Here is a 27,238-nt window from a genome sequence, read left to right as displayed (position 1 = left end):
CCGCGCTTCCGCCCGCCCGTGTCTCGTTCGGCAGCTCGCGCACGCGCATTTTCACTTTCCCCGCCCCGCGCCTGCCGCGCTCTTGCCCTCAAGCAAAATGGCGGCGACGGCCTCCCCGCCCTCCCTGCCAAGGTGGTTGACAGGAGTTGCGTTGGCCTAAGCCAAATGAAAACCAAGCGTTGGTTGGTTTGGGTTTTGTATTTTGTGTGCGCGCGCTATTTTTTAGGGTGGGGGGCGCCGCCTAGAGGTGGGCGAGCGCGGGACAGGAGGAGCGCGAGGGCGTTTAAAACGGCGGGAAAGAGCCGGGCCCGCGCGGGGCTGTGTGAGAGAGAATTAGGATTTACCTCAACGCTTGGGGGGGGGGGGGAGCGCAGTGTGGGCGGGGCCTGTGGCAGGTGTGAGGCGGGGGACAGGTGTGGGCGGAGCCAGATGGTTGTGGGTGGAGCTCCAGGGGGATTGTGGGGGAGCCTGGTGGTTAGGAATTGTAGGAGGGGGCCTGCCATTAAAATTGAGGTGGGGGCGCTTAAAGGGGAAGAGAGTGTGTGATGTGGGAGGAGGCATGCTTGGGGTTGTTTTCAGAAAGTGAGTGTGGAGCTTTAAGGGGCAAGAAGAGGGATCCCTCTAGGGCAGGAGTGTGGATCAGGACCCTCCAGATGTTGCTGGACTACAGATCCCATTGCCCCTGGGCGCTGGCTGTGGCTGATGGGACTTATAGTCCAGCAGCATGTGGGGGGTGGGGGTGGAGGCCCACCCAGGATCCATAGAGCTTAAACCAAGTAGGAGTTGAGCTCTTGCCATGTGCCCACCAGGAAATGGGGACTAATGTCACCATACAGGGCAAAGGCGAGCAGTGGCGCAGGGCAGGGCTTTTATTCAGCTGGGATCCGACCCCTGATGTCACCTCTGTTTTTCCCGTTGTCCTGCTGTGAGCTCATTTCTATGCCCCTCACGGGTATCGTTTTCTCTTCAGGGCACCGGCTGGGAAGCACCACCTGCCCAGTCCTGTTCCTGTAGCCCCAGGCGAGGCCTCTCCTTCCAGCATCTCCTTGCCGGCACTCTGGGTGGGCCAGCATGTCTGAAAGCACCTTTCCTCTGTCGGATTCCTGTTGTCACGGGACACTCCGCATTATGACAGGGACTCTGGGCTTCTGAGCACAGAACTCCTGCAGCCTGGCCGGCTTGGGCAAAGGCTTTGGAACCACCACCTCCAACTGTACCCATGGATGACAAGAGTGCCTGCAGGACTTTGAGCTCCTCCATCCACAGCGAGGATCTTTTGAGCGACATGGAGCTGCTGCCACCCTCGGCTCCTGCCACCCCAGGGCAAAAGGTCCCTTCCTCTCAGGCGGGCACCCCCTATACCTCCCAGGTGACGGCGCAACTCTATGCCTCGCTGCACCAGAGCCGGCAGGCTGAGGCTCAGGCCCGCTCCCACCTGGAGAACCAGCACAGCTTGGGCCACTCCAGGGAAGCGGAGGCCCCCGAAGTAGATCTGGACACTCTGGCGGAGGAGCTCAGCCACCGACTCTCGACTAGCGTGGAGGCCAGCACCTACAGGAAGGTGAGGAGGAGAGGCCACGTGGCTGGGGAGAGGCTGGAGACGCAGGATAAAACACCCAGGCCTCTTTCATTCTCTCCTGCAGGGACCTGCTGTCGAGTCCCGCCACATCTCTGAGATGGAGAACGTGCGCTGCCATCTGCAAGGCATGCTCCGTGGGTCCAGGGATGCTGCTCATGGTGAGAGTGAGTACCAAAAATAAGATTTAAAAAGAAGCTTTGCCTAGTACGAGGAACATGGTCCAACCAGGCTTCCCGTTGGAGAGGCTCCCCTAATCCTTTTCCTTTTTACTCACTGCCCCGCGTGGCACCCTTTCCACTGCCACCCACCTCTTGATCTCTCATCTAACCCCTGAATCTATAGCAGGTTCTCGCTAGCCAGCCTCCTAAGTAGGAACGCAGGAAGTGGCCTTATACCAAAATCGGAGCTGTTTTTCCCTTCACCCTCAGAAGCTGCTTATGACCTGCAGACAACAATTCCCCCCTTTCTGCCTGCAGGGGATGCTGTGGCACTGCGAACTTTTGAGCAGAAAGATGATGACTCCTTTGAGAGTGACACCACGACTGCCTTGCTCAAGTAAGTTCATCTCAGGACATGAACAGACTTCCTAGGCTCTGGGCAGTGGTTGGTGTTTTTTTAAAAAAGAAAAATAGGTGCTGCTACGCGGCGGAAGGCACAGCCTCCCGGAGGTGCTTTAGCGCAACCCTTTGAATGCCAAAGCACATTCCCGGAAGGTGCCTGAGGATCATAAAAGTTGTTTGTTTGGGCATGATCCTTACGATCACCAAAGCACCTTTTGGGAGAAGCGGCGGCAGTGAGATGGTGGCAGGGAAAAAGAGGTAGCAGTATGCTATACTGATGCGTACTGACCGAAAAAAGAACATTGGCTCTGGGTCAGTTGCTATTGTAGCTTTGAGGGGTTCCTGCTACACAGCTCTTCCCAGCCAGAAGCAGCTGCATCTCAGGAGACAGATAAAGAACCCCGATTAAGCTCTTGGGTGAATTTCAGATTCTGTTGAGGAGCCTTGATGTTTCACCACATGTTGGGGTTTTTTTAAAATCATTGGGGGCCTTTGACAACTGTGGCTTGGTTTGCATGCAACACAAACCTTGGATCAGTCCTGAGCCTTGGTAATGTGCATGAGTTTCTGATTGGTTTTGCTTGGTGCATTCAGAGGCTCATGCATGTCATGAGAAAACCATGGTTCAGTGTTGTGGCCGACCAGAATTTACTTCTCTGCTTCCTCACACATTTGAAGGATGAATGGAGGTGCCTTCCCTTTAGCTAGGACAGATGATCTCATACAAAGCTTATCTTTGGAGTCCACTGTTCTAGAGAGCAGAGGTGAGGAACTGGATCTGGCTGGTGGGCCAGATCCCTTAACTCCACTACCCTCTGCAGGTCACCAACTTATCAATCATTACTGTACATCACCGTGATGTGATTCCCCAACCCCCGGGCTAGCATAGAGCCTGCGCTACACTTTGAAGCCCTGTGGATCAGCTTTAAAGCACCACACGCAGCTCTGTGCCAGCCCCGAGAATCTGGACGGCTCCCAACTATGCAATTCTTGCATAGAGCAGTGCTGGCACTGATTGTCAGGGCTTCACAGCGCCCCATGCAGGACTTTGCAGGTGCGCCTGATTTGCAGTGCCTGCGACCCCCCTTTTTGGCTCACTCCTGCCTGTACCTGCACCTCACATTGTGATGTGGAACAGGTGGGCAAGGCTTGGCCAAACGAAGTCCTAGGGCCCAGCTAACGAGGCCTGTGGGCCAGAAGTTACCCACAATAGTGAAATGCAGACACCCCAGTGTAGGAGCAATATTGTAAAAGGAGGATCAGTAGATAGACGACAGCCCTTGGGGTGAAAGGCCAGGAAGTGGTTCAGCCAACCCTGAAATGTTGAGAGAGAGAGGGGGCTCTAGAACTCCTGGGTCCTTGTCCTGGCATTTCCTGGCACCTCGGGGATAGAAGATGCCGGAAGCTAAAGAGTAAGAGTGTCAGGAGGGTGGAGGGATCGATTGTGGCTGGTTTTGATTTGAAAGAGCCTCTGTTGCCTTCATGTCCCCTTTCCGCTTGTCCCCTTAGCGCCAGGCCCCTGCAGGAGGTCTCTCCTCCCGGCTCCCTAGCCGGCTTTGAGCAACTATTTCCCCGCTACACCAGCCTGCGCTTGGGCCAAGTCCGTGAGCACCCGCCGTATGCCAACTCCCACCTGCTGAAGGACTCTTTGGACAAGGAGCAGGCCCGGCGGAAGGTGAGTGGCACCCCCAGGCAGCTGTGGAGCCTGTCTGAAGGATTCACAAAGGATTGTGGGAGAATGAGGGAACGGGTGGCTGCTGGGACTGGGTCTGCCCTGTCCTCTCCTCTGCCCAAATTGCTTTTAAAGGTCATATTCTTTCCCTAAAACAGTGGCTCTCAAAACATTTTTTCCCTCTGGGACACACTTTCAGAATAAAAATTTGTTCATGCCACCCTGAATTTTTTTTATTGATAAGAAATACATTGGAAAATGAAAAGATCACAATTTGGAATATCCTCAGTATCACTTGGATACTGAAATGTTTCTTTGATTAGTCCTCGAATCTTCCTGCCACACTTACCATCCTCTCCTGCCACACCCCCTGAGAACCATTGCCCTAAACAAAGAGATCCAACTGCTTGAGGATTTCTTGGCCGGGGTGGGGTGGGGGGAATGCTCCATGCAGGCTGGTGTCTAGTAAAAAACGCAGCCTAGTCAATTGGCCCAGCTGCCTCGCACCCCCCCCTTCTCACCTGAGCCTCTCCTAATTGCCAGGATTACTGCTTTGCATTAGGCAGCCAAAGAGGCTTGAAGGATGGACCAATATGGCTGGAGGGGGGAGGGGGCGGCATGAAGTAAGTGTCATGTGACCTGCGACTTTAAGTAAAGCTACTCGGACTTAGCCGGTATCATGGCCCGTAATGAGCTTTCTGACCTTCCAGCCACGTGCCCCCCTACATTCACCTTCAACATGGGCAGAGTTCCATGGGCAGTTAGGAAGATGGGCTCAGGAATCAGGGCTACAAGCGGTGGTTGTTGCTGATCTGCAACCTCTTCACGAAAGAAAACCAGGAGTCCTGACTTCTCTGGGGAAAGGGATTAGGTCCAGTAGATCTGCTTTTCAGCAGCCCCTACCTCTCAGTGAATCGCAAAGCTGGAAGGGGCTATAGCCGTATCCCTGATACGTGTCCAAACCCTGCAGAAAAGCCTCTGCTTTAAAAGTGCACCACCTTTTGTGTCAGCCCTGATCTTCAGGCAAAGGGAAGTGGAGCTGAACTTCCGGAGGTCTTCAGAGTTATCTGTGGCACCCTTTTCTTCTCCCACCTCCCAAAAGCTTGCCAAGCAAAAAAAATAAAAATTGGTGGGTTTTTAAAAATAAAATAAAATAACACAACAATTTTAGGCAAAATCAGCAGGAGGCCATGAGACTTTGATTTCCATGATTTAGGATGCAGAATGTGGCTCTGTTCTGGGGCAGAACTTGAATTTGTTAAGCTTCATACAGCCTGTATAGCCTTATACATAACTGTATACTTGTGACACCATAATAATTAATCTAGAAAATAATAGCTCCAGCTTCACTAGCATAGATTTGGGTATCTGCTCTTTTCACAACAGGTGGGGAATATCCACTCTTTTACCCCTCTTTAAGCTGGGGTGGACAGGCTAAAGTCTTTGGGTGTGGTCTACTTTCCCTGTTGGGTTTTGGTCTTAGAGTGCCTAACACAGAACCTTGTGAAGGGTGAAATCATTCCTCACCTGTGTCAGTTGATCTCGAGTCTGCACTCATGGTCGTGAATATATGAAGTGCCTTGCTGGATTGGGCCAAAGCCCACATAGTGCAGCATTCTTTGCAGATAACCTAAAAAAAAACCCCTGCTAGATCAGGCCAGCACCCATCTAGTCCAACATCCTGTTCTCACAGTGGCTGACCAGATCCCTGTGTGTAAACTTGCAAGCAGGATTGGAACATGACCACCCTCCCCTCCTGTGATTTCTAGCAACTGGAATTTGGAAGCATCGCTTCCTCAAACTCTGGAGGCAGAGCACAGCCATTGTGAGCTCTCTCCTCAATGAATTTGTCTAATCCTCTTTTAAAGCCATCTAGGTTGGTGGCCTTCGCTGCCTCCTATGGGAGGGAGTTCTGTAATTTAACTGTGTTCCTTTTCTAAACTTCCGACATTCAGAGACCTGCTCAAAGGGCAGCTCTTAGGGTATGCAAAAAGGCACAGGAACCTCATTTGTGCCCAACCCTTGCTAATCCACTCTCTGGTGCATTTTAAAGGAGTGATCTCAAGTACCCACTCTTGTCATTGTTATCCTCCCTGCCCCCCAGCTTGTGTTCAACTCCAGCCTCCTTTCAAACCTGCAAACAAAATCCTGGCTGCCTTCTGCCTCCATCTTGTTCTCCTCCCTTGTCCTAAGCATCTTCCGAAGGACAAGGGAGTGAAGTGGGTGGTGGCAATGATGTGCGGAGGAGGCCATCTGACCAGGAGGAGGCGCTGGCGTGCCGCAGACCCAGCCCACGTGCCGGTGGAACAAGCCTGACCTTGGTGATATTGCTGCAGGGCGCCTTGCCCGACTTTAAGCCGCTTGCTGGGGTGGGTGGAGGGCTAGCCGGCCCCCTCCCGAGGCTCTATTTAGCCCTCTAAGCCTATTAGAGCGCAGCAGCCTGCTCTGCCTGGCCCAGGTGCTGCTGGGAACCCAAAGTAAGCTCCAGGGCTCTGATAGCTGCTCCAGAAAGTCCTGGAACTTCCTGGGAGAAATATTCTGGAGGACTCAAATCTCTGCCTTTCTGGGAGGCAGGTGGGAGTGTGTGGGTGAAGCAGCTTCTGCCCCCATAGCGTTGCCCATTGTAAAGGAGTTATGTCCTTTAGAGCAGCCGCTGAACACCAGGGCTTACTTTGTAAAAGAGTTTCCGTTGCTCGCTCGTGACATGAGAGCTTTCCCTACTTCTTGGTCCCAGAGCAGCAAGGAGAGGCACCCATCTATTAGGACTTTTTTGCTCCATGTGTGAGCCCCAGCACACACACACACACACACACACACACACACACACACACACCACTGAATACACTTGGAACTCTCGTTTCTTGGACACCCTGGGCTGATTCACGCCAGGCTACATTTCGGTGGTGCATTTGCCGCAGGTGGTCCCCTGCTGTATCCAAAGCAGGTGCCCGACAGTTCAGCTATGCCCCCCCCTCCCCCAAGAAGTGCCCAGCCAACCTAGGAGTCAGACTCAGGTCTGCAGCACGACAGGCAGGGAAATACAAACACTGCCTGTAACACAGTGGTTGTGATGAGCGTGTCTGGGTGGGAAGAGAACAGATTACTTCCTGGGACATGGCAACTTGCATTGTTACTACAGACGCTTTTGGTAGAAGCAGGAAGCCACTCCAGTCTGTGTTTAAGGAGGCCTGGGAGTATATTGTGACACTGAAAAGTCACATGAATCGAGGCACCCTAGCCCAAGAAGCCCTCTCAGTGGGGCTTGAGGGCCACTGACAAATATCTTAACAGATGGGCAGGTCTGCCCTGAGATGCAAGTGATACTATCGCTGGCTCTCTTCCAAGACCAATTAAACACATTTTTATTCTCCCGGTGTTTTCTCTCCCCCCCCCCCCCAAGGATTGATTTGCTACGGGTACTATAGCTGCAGTACTGCTGTTGCCAAGTCATAGACAGTTCAGCTGCAAATCTATTGTTTTGCTGAATTATTATGATTGCTTTAAATAAGGCATAGGCAAACTTGGCCCTCCAGATGTTTTTGGGCTACAATTCCCATCATCCCTGACTACTGGCCGAGTTTGCTTATGCCTGCTTTAAATACTACAGTATTTATGCTTATCTGTATTGGGGGGAGTGTCTGGGAACTGGCATGACATGTTCCCTGATGCTCATCCCCATTAACAGCCACTGGACCCAGATGTGGGCAACAAGATCTGGCCACCGGCCAGATCATTACCGTATCTCTCCCCCCCCCCCCCCCGCCGGTTTGGTCCAGCATGATGGGCAAAGGCACAGCCTACAAAGCTCCTGTCAATCAGCTGACTGTCGCCTCTTGCAAAGCCCTGTGCCACAGATCAGCTGATCAATGGAAACACCCCCATGGCCGAGCCAGGTCTTCACCTGCCCCGCACCTGACATCGGGTAGGAGCAGCTGGACCAAAAAGGGAGGCCTAGTGGGTCTCATCAGATTTGCAGGCCAAAGAGTCCTCACTGCTGCCCTAGGCTAACCCAAGGCAGCCAAGTCTGGGGCAGGATGGGGGAGATTGTTTCCTTCCAAACGGTTTGCTCATGCAAACCGGGAAGAGCAAGGTTTGCTTCTGTCTGCCACAGAGGGGACATAATTCTGCTCTAGGAGGCAGGGAAGAACTCCACTTCCCCTGAGCAGGGTGCTCCGTGTAGGACAGGAGAGAAGTAGCGACTGAACACCTGTATTTATAAGAGGATATAAACAGGGCAGAAGTAAGGCATGCCCTCCTGAATAATCCCCAGGACTGGCTCAGGTCCCGGAAATCTTCATCTTTCATTTTAGCTGTTAGGGGTTTGACTGATATCAAAGTTTCCATCGCTCAGGACTGTGGTGGGGTGGAGACGGGGGGGGGGGGAGAACCTAGAAGAATGGTGTATCAGTGGGAGTTCTTGGAAAGGGGCCAGGACTTGAGTTGCCTCTTCCGCAAGAATCATTTCCTGCTGGCCTACCTCCCCTAGCCCAAATACTTCACCCTTCCCTTCCACAGCGACTGAATTCTTGACCGCTTCCTCCCCACCCAGCACTGCGAGCGGCACATCCAAGCCTTGCAGAATCGCATCCTGGAGCTGCAGCAGCAGCTGGCCGTCGCCGTCTCGGCGGACAAGAAGAAAGACAGCATGATAGAGCAGCTGGATAAGGTGAGCCTTTGACACGACAGGTGGGTGGGTAGCCAAGATGCCCAGAGAAGGGCTGGCCCAGGAGCAGCAGCAGCAGCAGGTGGGTTGGAGTGGAGCTTCATTGCTGGAGCCATGGGGAGCCCAGGGCATGAATACAAGTGACTGGGGACTGCAGGTGAGGAGAGCACTGCTGCTGCTGCTGTGCCCAGGTCCTGCTTGTGGACCACGGTGAGAAGAGGACGGTGGGCTAGATGGGCCCACTGTGGCCTGATCCGGGCAGAGCTTCTTTCAGCATTTTTACATGTAGCAGCTGCTGCTCTTAGCAATTGCAGGGAGGGCAGTTCTTTACAATCTTCTGACCCCCAGGGTGCAGGAACCTTTGGCCCTCCCAGATGTTGCTGAACTACAACTCCCATCAGTCCCAGCAAAGCACGGCCCAATAGTTGAGGGTGATGGGAGCTGTAGTTCAGCAGTGTCCGGAGGACCTATGGTTCCCCACACCGGCAGTAGCTCCTCCCTACCACCCCCCTGACTGCTGCACTCTTTTCAGTAAAGCCTGAAGACTGGAGCTGTTTCAAAGGCAGAACTTGCAGCAACCCACCCAGGTCAACAACGTGACCCATTCATTCATTCATTCTATTTCTAGGCCTCTTTTGACTTGCACACGAATCACAAAGCAGCATACAAATGCAACATAGGTGGCATAGAATAATTAACAACTCATCAGTAAAGCAATGGCAAATCACCAGCGAAATGAGGACCTCCTATAAAATGCTGTGAACAAAACAGCTGAAAAAAACAAGCAAAATGGCAGAGCCACAACCAGGGTCATATTATAAGATTCACAAAGCATTACAGCTCTCATAATCCACAAAACAAAATTAATATTGGCAAACTCGCAACCGAAAACAAACTAAGCACTGTCAAATACACACACACACTCACACTCCATAGCACAGAGGTGCCCTTTGCACCCAAGGCTTGGACAAGGATCTCGGGTGTTCCCCAGAGAGCCCCTCTGCCTTGCTTGGTCTCTCAGGATCATTGTACGGGTCCCAAAAGTGCATTTGTTGGAGACTCAATGCTCTAGTCACCTCTGCAAATAGAGGAAACAAGAGCAACCCTCATATTGAGCATTTGCCTCTGGAATGGACTTGAGCTTCCAGCTGCTTGTTGGTAAGTTCAGAACAAGCCCTATGCAAGCAAGCAAGCAAGCAGTGGTTGAGTCCTGGCCAGAATGATTGCGTGCAAAGCGAGTGCAGGATGTGGCTTCCAGGGGACGGAGGGGAAACTGGACTACAGCAGTCGACAATACACCAGTTCTCTCTCATTGCCCAGCGAGCGAGGGATCTCTTTCCAGCTGGGGAACCCCCTGGAACCGTGGGGGGGGGGGGAACAGCCAGTTGAGCCTCTCATTCTCCTTTCCACAGACCCTGGCCAAAGTGGTGGAGGGCTGGAACCGGCACGAGGCTGAGCGAACGGCGACGCTACGCAGGCTGCAGACGGAGAAGGAAGGGCTTGAGCAGGCGCTGGGGAAGCAGAAGGAGGTGGGGCTTGGGGCCACAGATCTCAGCAGGGCAGCAAGAGGGTGGGGTTCCAGCTTTGCCCATCGGCAGGCAGGCACATGAGGCCACCAGGAAATTTGGAGAGAGACACTCTGCATTTTGAAGTCGCACTGGGTCAACTAGGAGGCGGAGTGGGACAGCCCCCTCCCTGGTGCTCTTGTGCACAACCCCCCCTTTTCCGTGTTGGTGGTCAGAGCTACGTACGCCACACAGGACCCTATGCTTGTCGCCTGAGGCTCTTCTCTATGTCCCCCTCCCTGAGAGGTTTGGAGGGTAGCAACATGAGAACAGGCCTTTTCGGTGGTGGCTCCCCATGTGCGGAATGCTCTCGCCCGAGAAGCTCACCTGGCGAGACATCATTATGTATTTAGGCACCAGGCAAAAACATCCTCTTTTACTCAGTCCTTTAGCTGTTAAATAATCTATTGGGGGAGACTGTTCTTATGATTACTTTATCATGATGCTTTTCATTATGTCTTTATCATTGTGCTCCGTAAAATGTGTTCTTAATGTTGTACACCGCCCTGGGGTCTTTTGATAAAAGGTGGTCTATAAATCAAAATAATAATAATAATAATAATAATAATAATAATAATAATAATAATAGGCTTAGGGGCTGCTGAATCTCTCCCAATGAGATTCACTCTGTCAGGCTGAGGTCTGTCTCTGGGATGGGCTAATGGAGGGGCACCATCTTGCCCAGGCTTCCTCAACCTCAACCCTCCAGGTGTTTTGAGACTACAGTTCCCATCATCCCTGACCACTGGTCCTGCTAGCTAGGGATCATGGGAGTTGTAGGCCAAAAACCTCTGGAGGGACGAGTTTGAGGAAGCCTGATCTTGCCATTTGCTTCAGGCAGCAAAATGTCCCAGGCAGGCCTGGACGGAACCAGCAACCCATCACCCCGGGTCTAGGAAGGATGCAGCTGGGGGCCCTCTCTGTCTTTGGGAAATGTCTAACTCTTCTTTCCTATAGAAAATCTCAGAGGTGGAGGAGCGCCTCGAACAAGCCTTGTCTGCCCTCAGCCAGCAGCAGCAAGCGGCCAATCAGTTCTGCAAGGAGAAGGAGGCTCTGGTAAGAAGCACCTCTCCCCTGAGCCTTCCCATGCCCTCGCTCCTGTGGGGTGCAGTCCTCTAATCCAGGGAGTAAGCCCCATTGGGCTCAGTGCAACCTACTTCTGAGTAAGCATAGAATGGCCTCCTAGTGGCCCTTCACCTTTCCAGTGGCTCCTGTCCCTTTAATAGGAACGCAGAAGAGGAAAACAACCCACACCTGCTGAAATTCCTCTTCAACTCTGCTATTAAAGGTACAGGAGCCCTGTTTTCTTTCTGCCCCCCCCCCCACCAGCTGGCCTTGATATCACCATGAGAGCTAAAAAGAGCCCCATGTTTTGGGGCAAGAGGCTGTTGACTCTCAAACGCCAAGCGCTGTCCACAGGTAGGGCCGGGCGCCTCCCATTAATGCCCTTCTCAGGACATCGTTCTGGGATTAGGAATTGGGCCCACCGAGGCCTTTCTCGCATCAGAGCTGACAAGTGCGCCCCCATCCCCTTCCGTCCGCTCAGGAGGAGGAGAGGGCGAGGCTCTCTTGCGACTTGGAGGCGGAGCGCCGGCAGGTGCACAGCCTGGAGGCGGAGTGGAACCTGGAGCGCCGGCAACAGGAGACCCTGCGGGCCACCTTGGAGGAGCAGCAGAAGGCTTGGGCGCAGCGCGAGAGGCAGCTGGAGCAGCAGCAGCAGGTCCTGCAGGAGGAGAGCCGCTCCCAGCTGGACAAGGAGAAGGTGAGAGTGAGAGGCTCCTCCCAGGCCTTCCGAATCCCTTGCAGGAGCGGTTTCCCTCCCCATTTAAGAGCATGATCTAAAGCATGGGTAGGCCCAATCGCCTTCTCAATCCCGCCTGCCGATGGTCCGGAAATCAGATCGGCCCCCTGCTGAAAAAGTTTGCTGGCCCCTGATCAAAAGCTTTGCCTAGCAGGCAGTTTCTTACACTAGAACCCATGGACACCCTTTGAAGTTATTACCCATATATACACATTAGTGTGGCCGAAGGAAATGGGATGTAGAGAGGTCAGCCGGCGACTGTTCACAGGAAACAGTAATTGATAACACAGACATTCTGGCCTCGGTGTCAGCATTAGTAAATGTTAAAGCAAAAGCATTGCACCAGTTCTATTAACTGAGTGGAGTTGGAAACAACGTGAGAATAACGTTAACGTGAGAATAAGCCTACAGTGGTACCTTGGTTTAAGAACAGCTTAGTTTATGAACAACTTGGAAACGGAACGCTGCAAACCCGGAAGTAGGTGTTTTGGTTTGTGAACTTTGCTTTGGAAGCAGAACATGTTCCGCTTCCTGTTGAGTGTGTTCTGTTTGTAAATTGTCCCCCGCTGCTATGGGAAAGCACGCCTTGGTTTAAGAACGGACTTCCGGAATGGATTAAGTTTGTAAACCAAGGTACCACTGTAGTTCGATTTTGGACAATTTAATTTTTTTAAGGAGAGCTGGTTGTAATCCTGAGCTTACTTGCTAGCAAACAAGTCTCACCAAATTCCATGGGTAATACTATTTTTATCATTTAAACAATGCTCATCAGTGTGCATAGGATAGCTCCTCCCCTCCTGAGTTTACAATATAAGCTCAGACTGGTGGTCTGATTCGGTATAAGGCAGCTTCCTATATTCCTACCCCCTTTTAAATCTCTCCTACTCTCTCTTGGCCCTCTTTCAGAAGGACTCAGCCCCACTCCAGACTCTTGCCTTCATTTTTTTACTGAGGCTGTAGCAGGCAGGCTCAATATGGAGAAGAGCAGCTAAATTTCTGGGACTGCTGTAGAAAAATAAGCAGAGCTTTGAGTGCCTTATTAGTAGGCTTTCTTACCTGGCCACTCGGCTGCAGTATTCCAGCACAAGGAAGAGCCACAGTCCTTCTGTAAGGAAACCCCCTTGGGAGAGGCGTGGCCTCTTTTGCCTAGTGGGCAGGGCTGACTCTGGCTCCACCTTCGGGCCATAGCCTCTTACATGGAGCACAGAGGCAGGGGAGGCCTTGTTTGCCATGGAATCCCAAGGCTGGGAAGAACTACCACCCTATAGAAGAAATCCCCACCCTATGGAGGAAAAGCATAGGCCGCGACGGCAGCAGCCTTCCCAGTCTGTGAGTTGTGGGGTAGAGATGTCTCATTCCAGTGCTGATTTGGCTGTGTGCGTAGGTGGGCCAGCTGTTATCTGCGGGTCCACGTCTAATCTTGGTTAACAGGGCTAGGAAAGAGCTCCAGGAAACAATATTCATGGCTCCAGATCTAGTTGAATCACTCACACAAAAGCCTCTGCGGCTTTTGCACACTTTTCTGTTTCAAGGAGCCCTTTAATTTTTTAAGGTTTCTAGTCCTCAGTGATTCAGAGAAAAGCTTTAAAAAATATTCTGCTGCTCAGAAGCGGGATTCCAGCAAACGTCCCTCGTCTGACTCCTGTGACTTACTGCTCCTGTGTTGTGCCCTTTAATAGCTAAGGCAGGACTTGCAATGCGTTTACTCCCTAAAGAATTGTTTTGCCACCATTGAGAGCGTCAGGTGAACAGCGCCTGCTAGACTAGGCCAACGGTCTTCTCTTACCCTGCATCGTGTTTCTCCTTGGTGGCCAACCAGATGCCACAAGCAGGGTGTCGGGATACTAGCCTGCTCCCCCTTGGGTTCTCTTGCAACTAGTATTCAGAGGCAGCATGCAAGGGCTCTTAACCTGGAGGGTTCGTTGCTGTGAACCACCCTGTGATCTTCAGATGAAGGGCAGTATACAAATTAGGTAGATAAATAGCTAGCCAGCCGTCATGGCTCATAGCCCTCGAGTCGTCAGGGAAGGACCATGGCTCAGTTTCAGAGCATCTGCTTTGGGTGCAGAAGATCCAGGATTCATTTCCTGCTGGCTTATCCCACAAGCATCTGGCTGGCCACCATGAGAACAGGATGGTGGATTGCATGGGCCATTGGCCTGGTCCAGCAGCCAGGCACTTCTTACATCCCTGACTAGGTTGGGTTGCGAATGTCCCCTACCTGAAACCTTGGAGAGTGGCTGCCAGTCAGTGTGGGCAGCACTGCGCTAGATGGATCCGTGATCTGAGGCAGCAGCTTAGGGGAGGAGTGGGAAGGGGAGAGACCAGTTTGGTCTCACCCAGGATTTCCTTGTATTTGCCAGTGAGGCTTCTGTGTGTGCCTTATTCTGCCACTTCACTGGCAGCGATTCACTGGGTAAAGCTTTTCGAAACACTGCGCCAGAGAAGGCAATTGTTGGATTTCTGCCTCTTGGGTCATGCCTAAAGCCACAGGAGGCCTGCCAGAAAAAAAAAAAGCAGACGGCAAATTTAGATGATCTTAAGTAGCACAAGAAACCAATTTGCTAGGAATAACACAAAAGCCTTCACTCTTTTGTTCTTGCTGCTGTAGTCAGCCTTGTATTTCTGGATTCAGATTGTTCCCACTTGTCATAGTCTAAACATGCCATTTGTGATGAGCTGAACGCCTCTGCAGATGATCTGGGAGGCTCCTGGCCTCTGCTTTGTTTGAGTTAATTCCTAATTCCGCACAATATATACCCAGGTGGCCGGTCCCAAGTGGGAACAGGCTGGAAAGTGAAGCCTTCTCGTCTCTCTCCCCCTTCGAGATGAATAGTAAACTGATCCAGCTGCCGCGCAGATTTTATGTTGTTATTTTGCATGCAGCCATTGAGCAGGTTACCCCGAGAGCCTTGCCTTTGGAGGGAGGGGCAGCGATGAGAAGGGATTTCCCCAAGGGGACAGATCCCTTTTCCCTCACATTTAGGCAGAACCCAGGTTGCTTCAGAGTTGCCCTTGAAAATCTGGAACGGTTCAGACGTGGCTTTCAATGGTATTTGTTGCTCAGGGAGAGGATGCTCGGGGGGGGGGCACACAACACAGCAAGCCAGGAATGCAGTTGGGAGGCAGGCTTTGTGGGGAGATGGTGGTGGGGTGTTTGCAGTCTCAACAGCTTCTTTCGGTGCGTACCCTACTTCTCCTCCTCCTCCTCACCCCTTATCTAGGCAGTGGCCCAGCGCGAAGCTCAGAAAGCGGCCGACGCCCAGCGCGTCCTGGCCTCGGTGCAGTCAGAAGTTCAAGGGCTGGAGGCCGAGCTGGAGGCCATGCGCCGAGAGAGAGACAACCTGAAGATGGAGATGAGTTTGGTCAAGGTAAGCTGGGCAGTGGCCTTCCCGAGCGAAGGTGCTGCTTTTGGGGTGAGTGGGGGGGAACGGCAGCAAACGAGTGTTGGGACAATTTGTGTAAAAGGAAGTCCTCTTCTACGCAGTGTGTGGTCAAACGACGGAACTCCCTCCCACAGGAGGCGCTGGTTTGGAGGCAGTCATGCTTCTGAATGCCTGTTTCTGGAAGCCATGGAAGGAGAGAGAAGCTCTTGTGCTCAGATACTGCTTGCTGGTTTCTCACAGGCCTCTGGTGAAAACAGGATGCTGGACCAGATGTTTGTACAGTAATTGAATTGTATGGAAGGAGGAGTTTTCATTGCTGCAGCTTCTAATAATAATAATAATAATAATAATAATAATAATAATAATAATAATAATAATAATTTATTATTTATACCCCGCCCATCTGGCTGGGTTTCCCCAGCCACTCTGGGCGGCTTCCAACAGAAAAATAAAACACAGTAATCTATTAAACATTAAAAGCCTCCCTAAACAGGGCTGCCTTCAGATGTCTTCTAAAAGTCTGGTAGTTGTTTTCCTCTTTGACATCTGTTGGGAGGGCGTTCCACAGGGCAGGCGCCACCACCGAGAAGGCCCTCTGCCTAGTTCCCTGCAACTTGGCTTCTCGCAACGAGGGAACCGCCAGAAGGCCCTCGGTGCTGGACCTCAGTGTCCGGGCAGAATGATGGAGGTGGAGACGCTCCTTCAGGTATACTGGACCGAGGCCATTTAGGGGCTTCTCCCTGCTTTTGCTCCCTGCTATTTAATTATTTTTATTATATTATTATTATTATGGAGCTGTGATGATTCACCTCACGTATCATTCACCCAGTTATTGAGTTGCCATGGCAAAAAAAATGACTAATAAAGAATACTAATAATGTTAAAGATACAGCAGTCCCGCTGAGCTGAGGTGGTGCCTATAGTCCTTTGCTTCAAGGGCTTTCACCTTCAGCCGAAGTCTTTGTACCTGGCACTTGCGAGCTCCTTGAGGACTAGGAGCATGTCAAATGCAACACCAGAAGCTTGAAGTGAAATTCCTCTTCCCTTCCACCCCCCCACCCCCCCACCCCCGCCCCCTTCTGTACGTAGGCACGTTATGAGGCACAGAAGGTGAAGCTGGAGTCAGAGCTGAAGGTGGCCTTAGAGCAGCGGGTGACGGAGCGCATGGCTGAAGTTCACGAGGAGAGCTTGCGCCAGATGAGCAGCATGAGGGAGCAGCACAGGTGGGGTGGTGCTCTATGCCCCTCTACGCCAAGCACACCTCCAGCCAGAGGGAGCCCCTGTCCTTAGATGCCTCCGCAGATAGTGAGCCCTCCTTGCTGGCTCTGGAGACACGATAATAGAGGTTTATAAAAGTATGCATGGCATAGAGCAAGCAGGGGGAGCAAAGTCCCTCCCCTTTCATAACATTCGAAATGGAGATTTGGGACGAATAAAAGACAGTACCTTTTCATGCAAGTGCATAGTTGGAACTGTGGAACTCGCTCCCATAAGAGGCCACCGACTTGGATGGTTTTAAAAGAGAATTAAACAACTTAAAGGAGGAGAGGGCTGTCGATGGCTACTAGCCATGATAGGTATGCTTGCGGGTTTCCCACAGGCATCAGCTACTTGTGAGAACAGGATGTGGAGCAGATGGGCCCTGATCTCGTGTTTTCTTGAGACAGGTGGAGCGGGGGGGGGGGGGAGAGCTTCCCCTTGCTTTCATAATAAAGCCTTTTCCTAAGGTCCCCACCCCCATAGTTAATCACTGTGCTAGAGCACAGGGTAAGTGGATTCAAGATGGCTCCTTTTCGAGCCCATCCCTGCCCTTTTCGCTTAACCCGCTACCGCTTGGGGAGCTGTCGACTTCTTGGCTATAAACCAGAAGTTCTTGTTTTTGGAGCCAACCCCTTCCCTTCCCTTGGCAGAAAGCAGCTGCTGGAGCTGAGCGGCCACCACGAGAAAGAGCTGGCCAGCCAGCTAGCCCAGTTCAAAGCCGACCTGGCGGAGAGGGAGGAGAGGCAGAGGCACTTCGCCGAGGACTATGAGTGCAGGTACCTGGAAGCGGGCGGAGGGGGAGGTCTTTCTGGGGGTGCTGGGGAAGCTGTGTGTGGAGCCAGAGAGAGGGGGAAGGGGGGGAAAGGAGGGCTGGGCGGTGTCTGGTTTTCAACATTGTGATCTATGACCAGCAAAACCTCATGGTATATCAATATATCACAATGTCTCAAAGAAGGATGGAACTACCGTGTTTCTCCGAAAATAAGACACCGTCTTATATTTATTTTTCCTCAAAAAAACCACACTATGGCTTATTTTCAGGGGATGTCTTATTTTTTCCCTCCTCCTCCTCCTGCCGCGACTGGCATTGCTGCTGCGCCTATCACTGTGTCTTATTTTCGGGGTATGGCTTATATTCCTTGAATGCTTAAAAATCCTGCTATGGCTTATTTTATGGCTACGTTTTATTTTTGGAGAAACAGGGTATGTAGAGGCAAACAGGGTAATGCCTTGGACAACTGGACATTTAGGGGTCTGATACATTTTTACTCACCTTTAATACATTTTTACTAACCTTTAACTGTTATTTTATTGTTCATTGCAATGGGGCAACAGGAATCGGGAGAGAAGCACGTGCGCACACATCCTGATTTGCGATATATGCCATGTTGAATATTATGAAACTGTTTCCATGTTGTGGAAGGTTGTCCTAGAACCATGGTGTCTTTCCCACCCACCCCACCCAGGATCTCCAAGCAGCAAGATGAGATTCGGGAACTGACGGCCAAGTCTCGGCGGCTGGAGATGCAGCGAGCGGAGATGATGAGCCAGTTCCAGGCTATGATGAAGGCGCACTGGAACGAGGCGCTGCGCCTCTTCACCAGTGGCAGCCCAGCCTCCCCACAGCCCAAAGCCCAGCAGCAGCAGCAGCAGCAGCAGGTGAGAGTCTCTTTGGCACTGTAAGCAGAGCTGTCCTCACTCCTGGCACTCCCGGCTTGGACCCTAACCAGAAACGTAAATGCTTGAGGAGAAGAGTAGCGAGGGCAGCCTTTGCCAACACAACCCTGCCCACATGGAAAAATAGAAGATAAAATGTTTTTTTTTTAAACCCACTGCCCAGATGTTTTGGACTGTCACTCCCATCTCAACTGAAAAAGTTTGAAGTAGGACTTGCCTCTGCACAAGCCATGCCTGGTTATTCTTCAGCAAGGCTTGTCCTTCTGCACCAGCCTTTCTGAAGCTGGCGCCTTCCTAGCATTCCAAACTGCAACTCCCAGCTGGCAACTACCGCCACTTGCTTCCCTTGCTCCTGGACATGGAGTTCAGCAACAGCTGGGAGTTTTAGAGGGCACCAGCTTGGGGGTGGGGGTGGGGTGGCAGTGGCGACTGCTATACACAACTGCTAAAACTGACTCCAGCCCCCACATCCCTTTGCCGTACGTGAACACTGTGTCTTACCTGAACTATATTGCTTCGTTCTTCTGAAGCATCTGGAGGGTGGTGAAGGCAGGGCTGGGAGAACAAGCTCGGGATTCCTGGTTTGACTCTTGGGCTTGTAGCTCACTGAGTGACCTTAGGCCAGTCTCCCCCACCCTCCAAAGCCTCACCTGCAGTAGCAGCTTCATAATACTATCCTGGTTAGTTTATTTATTGCATTTTTAATGCCACTTTTTCCTCTGGGGAGCTCAAGGTCGTGCACAGGGCTCTCCCCACCCCACCCCACCCCATTTTATCCTTGCAACAACCCTGTGGGGTAGGTTAGGCTGAGGGGCAGCGACTGATCCAGGCATCCAGTGTGTTTCATGGCTTAAGTGGGGATTAGAACACTGGTGAAGATCAATGTTGCAAAATTTCCAGAGCTCCCTTGCCTTTGAGCAGATCCCTTGTAAAATTCACCAGGCTCTAAGAACCCTGTAGACTTGTTGCTCAATTCTTCATTAAAAAGAGATTCGTGCTGCTGCTCAATTTCCATTGCGTGAAGAACGACTTCTTTCCTTTTAGCTGTAGCGTGCTTTATTGAGTGGGAGGGGACTGACCAGTGCTGTCTTCGGAGCTCACTGTCTTTTAACCCCTTGCCCTCCTTCCATAGGACACCCCCTCCGACCTGGAGCTTCTGCAGCCCTCCGAATCTCTGACCAAGACCCAGAAGGCGGAATCTCTTGGGAGCAGCCAAGGGGCAGGAGACTGCGAGGGGTCGGCGTGGGCGCAGGCGGTCCCCCTCCAGCCTGCCGCCCAGCGCAGCTCTTCACGGGGCCTGCCAGACGCCCCCGAGAAGTCCCTGCAGGATGCTTACCGCCATCTGCTCCCCTTGCTCCCAGACATGGGGCGTCTCTCCTCGGAGTTCAGCCACGTTTTCAACCACAGCCTCCTCAGCCAGCCGGGCTTCCAGCAGCTGGAACCGCAGGTGGACAGCTCTGTAGCAGGTGTGCGTTGGGTCAAGTCCAGTAATTTCAATGGATCTGCTCCTGAGTAAAATGTAGCATCATTTAATACCACCCATTGTGAGGACTTTTGTTAATGTGGTTGTGGAACAGCTGCAGGTTTTTTGAAAATATATATTGGCCGAAGTGTGAGGCCGTTCGATTTCTCTGCTTTGTTGTTTGACTTGCATTAACGCTTTGGAAATATTTTATCTGCATGGCTGCCCTTCATAAAGGCATAAAAACGTAGAAATTGTAGAGTTGGAAGGGAGAGCCCAAGGGTCATCTAGTCCAACCCCTGCAGTGCAGGGATCACAGCTGAAGAATCCCTGACGTGCATGTGTGAATTTTACCTGGCGATGGGTGGTTTAAAAAGAAAGGAAGTTTAAATGCAAGGGGACTGAAAGCTGCAGGTGATTTGCCCACAATGGGCTTTTGCAACTGAGCAGATATTTAAACCTGGGCCTCCCACATTTCTCTGTTTCTGTCTCTCTCTCGCCTGCTTCAGGTCTGCCTTTCCACCCTGATAACCTGGCAGAGCACCCATTCACAGATGACACCGATGAGACCATGACTGAGACAGCAGGCAATGAGGGAGAGACCCTCCAGCAGAGCAGCTTGGAGGGTGGAGCTCAAGTGCCTCAGCCCGACTTGAATTACTACTTGCGTTTGGTGTGTGTCGTCGTGATCCTAATCTCTGCTCTTTCTCTTTTCAGTCTGTAGGGGTGGGAGGGAACTGCGACAGGAGTCCTTCCTTGCAGGGTGGGCAGATTTCAAGTGAAGCCTTCTCATCTTGGTGTGGTGGCACTCAGCCTTCTTCTGATAGGAAATGCTCTATGGGGACAGGAGGGGACAAAAAAATGGAGGGTCGAGGAGTCTCTCTCTCTCTCTCTCTGTGGTGTGTGTGTGTGTGAGAGAGAGAGAGAGAGAGAGAGATGCCCTATTTTTATCTGAGGAATGTTGAAGGGTATGCAATGTGTGGCTTGCATCCTTTTATAATACAGTCGTACATTGGTAGTTGAACAGAATCCATTCCGGAAGTCCGTCGACTTCCAAAACGTTCAGAGACCAAAGCACAGTTTCTGATTGGCTGCAGGAAGCTCCTACAGCCAATCAGAAGCTGCGTCGGATGTTTGGCTTCCAAAAATAGTTTGCAAACTGGAACACTCACTTCCAGGTTTGCAGTGTTTGGGAGCCAAAATGTTCAAGAACTAAGCTGTTTGAAAACCAAGGTATGGCTGTACACTGGTACCTCGGGTTACGTTACCTTCGGGTAACATAATTTCGGGTTGCAAACGCGGCAAACCCGAAAGCGTATACTTCCGGGTTTTGCCGCACATGCGTGCGCAGAAGCGCTCTATCGTGCCGCACGCGTGTGCAGAAGTGGCGCCTCTGGATACGGACTTTTCAGGGTAAGTACGGACCTCCCAGGACGAATTAAATTAAGTTCATATCCAGAGGGTCCACTGTACTTAACCTCAGAATCCTGATAGTGGCTCTCTTTTACACAGAAAAGCACCCTTTGACTCATGGTAAGACGGGACATAATTCAGTTTTAAGTGGCTTTAAGTTTAAAGTGCATCATGTTGGTGTTAAGTAAAGATTTTGATCAGGTTGCTTAAAAAACACTTATTCTAGGTTTTTTTTAAATATGAAGAAATAATTCAGTTTTATCCACAGTGAATTCTTGGCTGTTAATTATTTCTGTAGCATAAATGTCTTAGGAGAGTAACTGCGGAACCTTGACCGCTTCCTTGTTGATTCCTTTGGCCAAGGAGGAGATGGGTGTGTAGGAGGGAGGGAAGGATGCACACCTAACTCCTGTCTCCTCACCACACTCCAGATTTTGGACCGCTCAGCATATGAAACTGCTGGGCAGAAGCAGGAAAGGGTCTCCACGGACAGCCCACCACCTGCCGCGAACCAGACGCAGTTTGGTAAGAGCAGGCCCCTTCTCCTTCTGCACAAGGGAGCTCTGCAGTCCTCTTAGTGGCTCCTGGCTGTCCCTTGCTCCCCAGCCCCTTGCTCCCCAGCCCCTTGCTGTGCCCACCTGTGGGTGGTGGTCGCTGGCACGTTCAAGGCAGTGGCTGGAAGGGCGTTCAGGGTTTGCAGAGCACTGGACTGCTACTAGCGATCTGTCTCGACACTTGCTCTGAGATCAATACCCTGGAGAGCTGCTGCCAGTTAGCAGGGACAGTTCTGAACTAGAGAGACCAATGGTCAGACTCTGAACAAGGCAGCTTTCCACCTTCCTGCATTCTGTGGGCCTCTCCCTCTTGCAGCCTCCATCCAGTTGCTGCTGTGGGGGGAGATAGCGCCCAGGGGGCTTATTTCACCAGCCCAGCTTCCTCAGACACCTCCTGCACCTGAGCTGTGCCGAACCAGTCCTTGTGGCAACAAGTGTTTAGAAACGGCTTCCGATTCGTCGCGCTGGTGAAGTTGGACGCAGGGACTTCGTGCTCTGAAGTCCCTGGCTTCGTGGAGGGGGGGGGAAGTCCGCAGAGCGAGCGGACTCCCCGAAAAAACACCGGGTAGAGAGTCCCGGTGACATAGTGCCCAGCTGTTTGCTCCGAACGCGAATCCTCTGCTGCCCGAGAGCTCAGTAGAGCAATCGAGAGCCAGCGGAGTGGAGTCGCGGGAGCCATTTTTGGGTTTCATCTTACCTCCTTGAAGTGAAGCTCCGAGTCCTCAGCCTGCAAGCGGCGGATTCTTCCAAGGCAATAAAAGGCAATAAAAGAAGGCAATAAAAGACTTCTTCAAAGTAAGTCAAATCTCTATTCGGATCTTAAAAATTTTAAATTTGAAGATAGGAAGAGATTCTAAAGTAACGGAAGCCGATCTCTTCCAAATGGACAATCGGGAGGCGCATTAAATATTCCCAAGCCGAAAAGGGAAAACTTCTTTCAAGATTGCGGACCCGAGAGAAAGAAAGACTTTTCCAAACCTCCCCAGCCCCCCGGTGTCGTTGCCCCTTGAGGTTCAGCAGCAACAAGGGGGAGGACGTTTTGACAGCTGTCAAAAGCTGTCAAATTGTTAAAGGGCTAAGAAAGACGATTTTATTCCTGTGAATTGGAAAAATTGATTCAAAAGGTTTTAAAAGGATTTAAGCGGACTGTAAATTTGAAATCTGATGAGGTTAAAGACAAAGGATAAGAACAGCCAAGATGGAGCCGAAAACGTGGTAGAGAGGAATTTTCCAGTACCCTTCTGCCCTTATCTCTGGTCTGCCTGTGGTCAAGTGAACTATGAAAACAAAATTCTCTCGAGCTTTCCAGGAAGCTGTGCTGGGTTATCTACAAACATGGGAAGATATCTACAAGGAAAGGCAATGTCTCAATCCAACAGAAAAGGAGAATGAGGTGCAAGAGCAAGATCTAGAGGACAATTTTGATTATGAGATTGTGTGTGAGGAGCAACAATTTGAGGACAATTTGGAGACTGATTCAGACTATAAAAAATATGTGTTGGATGATGAAAAACAAAGATCAGAACAAAGAGATGAGGCCGACAAGGAGAAGCAAAGTGAAGAGAAGATTGATGGAAGTGAAAATCCTGGAGAGACTGAAATGTTGAATGGTGTTAGTGAAGGGAGGGAAAGGCAGAAAGAGGGAGGAGCAGAGGTCTGGAAGTGGATGTGGGAAAGAATTGGTGTGGGGTAAAAATTTTAGTTTAAGGTACTGTTTTTGGTCTATGAACAACGGTGTCGGAATCTTGGCCTGTTAAAGGATATGCTGATCCAATTGGGAGGAGGGACATTGGGGGGGGGGAGGAGAGATTTTTATAGTTTAAGGTTAAGAGCTTTCTGGAGGGAGTAAAAAGAATGGCTGAGGAAATAGGCTTAGAGTTTGTTTTTGAATAATTTTGGTGATCAGGTGTTTGGGTGGAAAACTGCCTGTCTCCCCCTTCTTACTCTTGGTACCCAGTGGCAGGGGGTGCCTTGAGGGGAGAGGGAAGGGTGGAGGGAAACCCAGACACAAAAATGGAACCTTTTGACTGCTGGACTCCTCGGGCTACCCCAGTGGCAGGGGGGGGGGGCTCAGAGGGGGACAGCATGAAGAAGGAGGAGGATTGTGTTAATATTATAAGAATAAGATTCTGAATTGGATTAGAAAACCCGCCATAACTATGTAAAGAGGTTGGGAAATCCAGGAGGAGGAGAGTCGTGGAAGCCATTAATATTTTTCCTTTTTCCTTTTTTTTTCCCTTCCCTTTTTTTCCCCTTTTCATATTTTTGCTTTTTTTTATCTCCTTTTTTCTTTGTTTTTCTTTTTTCCAGTACAGTGAAGAAATAGCTGGGGGATAAGCCAATCCCCAGAGATCCTCCGCCTTTGTCCTCTCAGTGGCAGGGGGGGGGATAAGGGGGGAGGAAGGAGGGGGGAGGTCAAACCCAGCTTAAAATGGACCCCTTTGTTCCCCAATACCCATGGGGCTCACTGGTGGCAGAGGTGGGCTTGTGGGTGGAGGGAAAATGAAGGGACAGAGTTTATGTTGTATATTTTGTATGTGTTTTCTTTTTCTAAAAATTAATAAAAAAATTATTCAAGCTAGAAACCAGTGGCTGAGTTTCCATTTTAATTTTCCTCTTCCCTCCCTGCTTGGTAGACCACAAACTTGACATGAGTCAGCAGTGTGATGCAGCAGCTAAAAAAGCCAATGCAATTCTGGGCTGCATCAATAGGAGTATAGCATCTAGATCAAGGGAAGTAATAGTACCTCTGGTCAGACCTCACCTGGAGTACTGTGTCCAGTTCTGGGCACCACAGTTCAAGAAGGATACTGACAAGCTGGAACGTGTCCAGAAAAGGGAAACCAAAATGGTCAAAGGCTTGGAAACAATGCCTTATGAGGAACGGCTTAGGGAGCTGGGTATGTTTAGCCTGGAGAAGAGAAGGTTAAGGGATGATATGATAGCCATGTTCAAATATATGAAAGGATGTCATATAGAGGAGGGTGAAAGGTTGTTTTCTGCTGCTCCAGAAAAGCGGACACGGAGCAATGGATTCAAACTACAAGAAAGAAGATTCCACCTAAACATTAGGAAGAACTTCCTGACAGTAAGAGCTGTTCGGCAGTGGAATTTGCTACCAAGGAGTGTGGTGGAGTCTCCTTCTTTGGAGGTCTTTAAGCAGAGGCTTGACAGGCATATGTCAAGAATGCTTTGATGGTGTTTCCTGCTCGGCAGGGGGTTGGACTCGATGGCCCTTGTGGTCTCTTCCAACTCTATGATTCTATGATTCTATGCTGACTTTCCCCTGCGTGTTGCAGGCTTTTGCTTTGCTTTTTTAGACCATAAACCTGCGGGTGGGGACTGCCTCTTTGGCCGAAGACCTGGGTTTAACCAGCACTCAAAAGCTTCCCGACTTCCTTTCCAGGCACGTCGCTGTCCTATCACGAACGGTCCACAGCCCTGTGGGATCCGGCCCAACCGTCTGCCAGCACTATCCACATCCAGCAGCCCAGCAATACTGCCGTCCACAAAACAAAAGTTCCTTTGCTCAAAGGTAGGTAGGCCAGGCTAGGCTGCTTGAACTCGGAAGCAGCCCTGCCCCAAGGCAAAACCCTGGTGTGAGACCAGCCCATGAGTGCCAGTGGAGATACCTCTAGTATGAATTCTGTGGGCCCATTCCCTGATCTTTTTTCTCCCTTTTCCCTCCGCAGCCCATGAGGGGGGGATCCTGTCCCCAAAGCAGGTCGCTGAAGTTTCACGCCTGCTGAGGTATCACCAGGCCAAAGGCAGGACTGTGCCTTCTCCCGAAGACCTGTATAAATACTTGCGTGAGATAGGCCAGAATGGGTAAGGCTTGGTGTATGTGTGTTATTTTCCTGATTCCAGGCACAACCTCTTTTTTTTGGGGGGGGGGGTTGGCAGGATTTGGACAGGACTCCTCAATAAATGTTGCCCTCGGCGGTGAGGGGCAGAGGAAAGAGACAGGCTTTAGAGTTTCCTGGTTTTTTATAGAAGGGGCCTGAAGTTCATTGTACAGTGGAACTTCGGTTTACGAACACCTCGGTTTACGAACACCTCGGTTTACGAATTTTTGGTTTACGAACACCGCGGACCCATCTGGAACAGATTAAACCACTTTCCATTACTTTCAATGGGAAAGTTCGCTTCAGTTTATGAACGCTTCAGTTTATGAACAGACTTCCGAAACCAATTACACCCATACTTTGAGTTAAGTACGCTTCAGGTTGAGTACTCTGCAGACCCGTCTGGAATGGATTAATCCACTTTCCATTACTTTCAATGGGAAAGTTCACTTCAGTTTATGAAAGCTTCAGTTTATGAACAGACTTCCGGAACCAATTGTGTTCATAAACCGAGGTACCACTGTACAGGATTTTGGTGGGTGGCGGGGCAGGGTGCCTGGGTTCTGTTCTGAAGTAGCATTCCCATCTTCTTCCCTTTTTTATTTTTCCTTTTGGCGGGGGTGTTTTTGCTTCAGGACAGATGCCAAAGGCGATGCAAATCTGCAAGCACGCCGGAACCCCAACCCCAAGTTGATTGATGCCATGAGGAAAGAGGTATGTGTGTGCCATTGTTTTGGAGGGGATGGGAGAAATTCTGAGGTAGGAGTTGCTCTTTAATTTCCAGGGACAGCAGAGAAGGTGGGGGGTGGGGAGGTGGGGAGGCAGGTTAACGAACCGGGGAGCAGAAAGCTTAAATCTTATAGGAGGTTTTGGTCTGTCATGTCAAGGAATGGGTGTCTGTCAAAAGCCACTGTCATTCACCCCCTCTTCCTTCTTCAGATGGCCTCTGCCCGCCGCGTGGGTGCTTCGGGGTTTGGGCGCGAGAGACCCCAGGCCGCCGCCAATGCTGGGAAGAAGCGCTCCAGCACACCTGCCTTGAACCCTCGCACCAGCAGAGGAGGCGGTGGCGTGTGGCGATGATATTTGGTGCAGCTGGACTATTTATTCCTTACCACGCTGACCTTCCCCCCCCTTTCCCTGACCTACCTGTCCTGTCTGGGCCTCTGGTGGGGTTTCTGGGAGCTGCTCTTTGATTTAAAGCCCGCCATCTTAATCTCCAGCTTCACCCTCCAACCATTTGCTCCAACCTGGAGTCTAAAATGTTGCCTTTTAAAAAACGGAATGTGCATGTTAGACTTTGTGGGTTTGCTTTTTTTGGAAAAACAAAATCTTCTCTTAAATCCTGCAGCTTTGAGAGACTTGAGGTGGCAGGAACAACAGCTCCTCTTTTTTTCTTATTCCCAGCAAAAGGCGACGGCCCTCGCTAGGCTCAGTGCCCTTTGCATCCGTCCCTCTTCCTGCCCTCCTCCCCATCTCCCTTCCTCAAGTCAACTTCAGCCATTTCGTTCTCTGGAGAGAGGAAGCCAGTGATCCAAGGCAACCTGGTTCACCCGTCAAAGCAGCTTGGTTGCAGTTGTGCATGTAGGACGTTGCAGCGGGCGAGAGGCCTTCCTTGCCTTAACGGAACCTTTCTGGGCCTCTTTCCCAACCCGCTGCATCCTGATGTTTTAAGTGCTTTGTTCTGAGTGTGCTGTTTTAGACACACCTGACTTTGCAGTGTAAGTTGACTCTCTTTTTGCACAGTTAATTATTTTTGTATTATCATTGTTATTATTTTCTAGAATAAAGGAATATTGAGTTA

The 27,238-nt window shown here is 51.0% G+C and overlaps 1 protein-coding gene across 5 annotated transcripts; it reads left to right on the top strand.

The window, feature by feature from the left end:
• Positions 1-70: 70 nt before the first annotated feature.
• On the top strand, positions 71-27,238 carry CNTROB (centrobin, centriole duplication and spindle assembly protein). Of its 5 annotated transcripts, none has more exons than XM_060281890.1 (20): positions 71-182; positions 971-1,561; positions 1,644-1,737; positions 2,056-2,134; positions 3,649-3,814; positions 8,361-8,477; positions 9,887-10,003; positions 10,997-11,095; positions 11,586-11,801; positions 15,065-15,211; positions 16,316-16,449; positions 17,137-17,262; positions 17,953-18,145; positions 19,296-19,629; positions 20,135-20,298; positions 21,470-21,563; positions 24,999-25,127; positions 25,285-25,420; positions 26,073-26,151; positions 26,377-27,238. In XM_060281890.1, the coding sequence occupies exons 2-20, from the start codon at positions 1,220-1,222 to the stop codon at positions 26,515-26,517; spliced, it is 2,907 nt and encodes a 968-aa protein (XP_060137873.1). In that variant the 5' UTR covers positions 71-182; positions 971-1,219; the 3' UTR covers positions 26,518-27,238. The 5 variants fall into 5 exon arrangements, with proteins under 5 accessions (XP_060137873.1, XP_060137872.1, XP_060137870.1 ...); XM_060281889.1 differs by having other exon boundaries at positions 1,644-1,743; XM_060281887.1 differs by having other exon boundaries at positions 1,644-1,743; positions 2,008-2,134.

The sequence above is a fragment of the Zootoca vivipara genome, chromosome 13, assembly GCF_963506605.1.
Source record: "Zootoca vivipara chromosome 13, rZooViv1.1, whole genome shotgun sequence".
NCBI classification, from domain to species: domain Eukaryota; kingdom Metazoa; phylum Chordata; class Lepidosauria; order Squamata; family Lacertidae; genus Zootoca; species Zootoca vivipara.
This window is presented reverse-complemented; position numbering and strand designations above follow the sequence as displayed.

What these genes read in the sequence shown, in the direction of transcription:
- CNTROB (XM_060281887.1), top strand. Translation starts at nt 1,220, where the DNA reads ATGGATGACAAGAGTGCCTGCAGGACTTTGAGCTCCTCCATCCACAGC. An exon ending in GCCGAGGACTATGAGTGCAG is followed by an intron (nt 17,263 to 17,952) that starts GTACCTGGAAGC and finishes CACCCCACCCAG; the next exon opens with GATCTCCAAGCAGCAAGATG. An exon ending in CGTGAGATAGGCCAGAATGG is followed by an intron (nt 25,421 to 26,072) that starts GTAAGGCTTGGT and finishes TTTTTGCTTCAG; the next exon opens with GACAGATGCCAAAGGCGATG.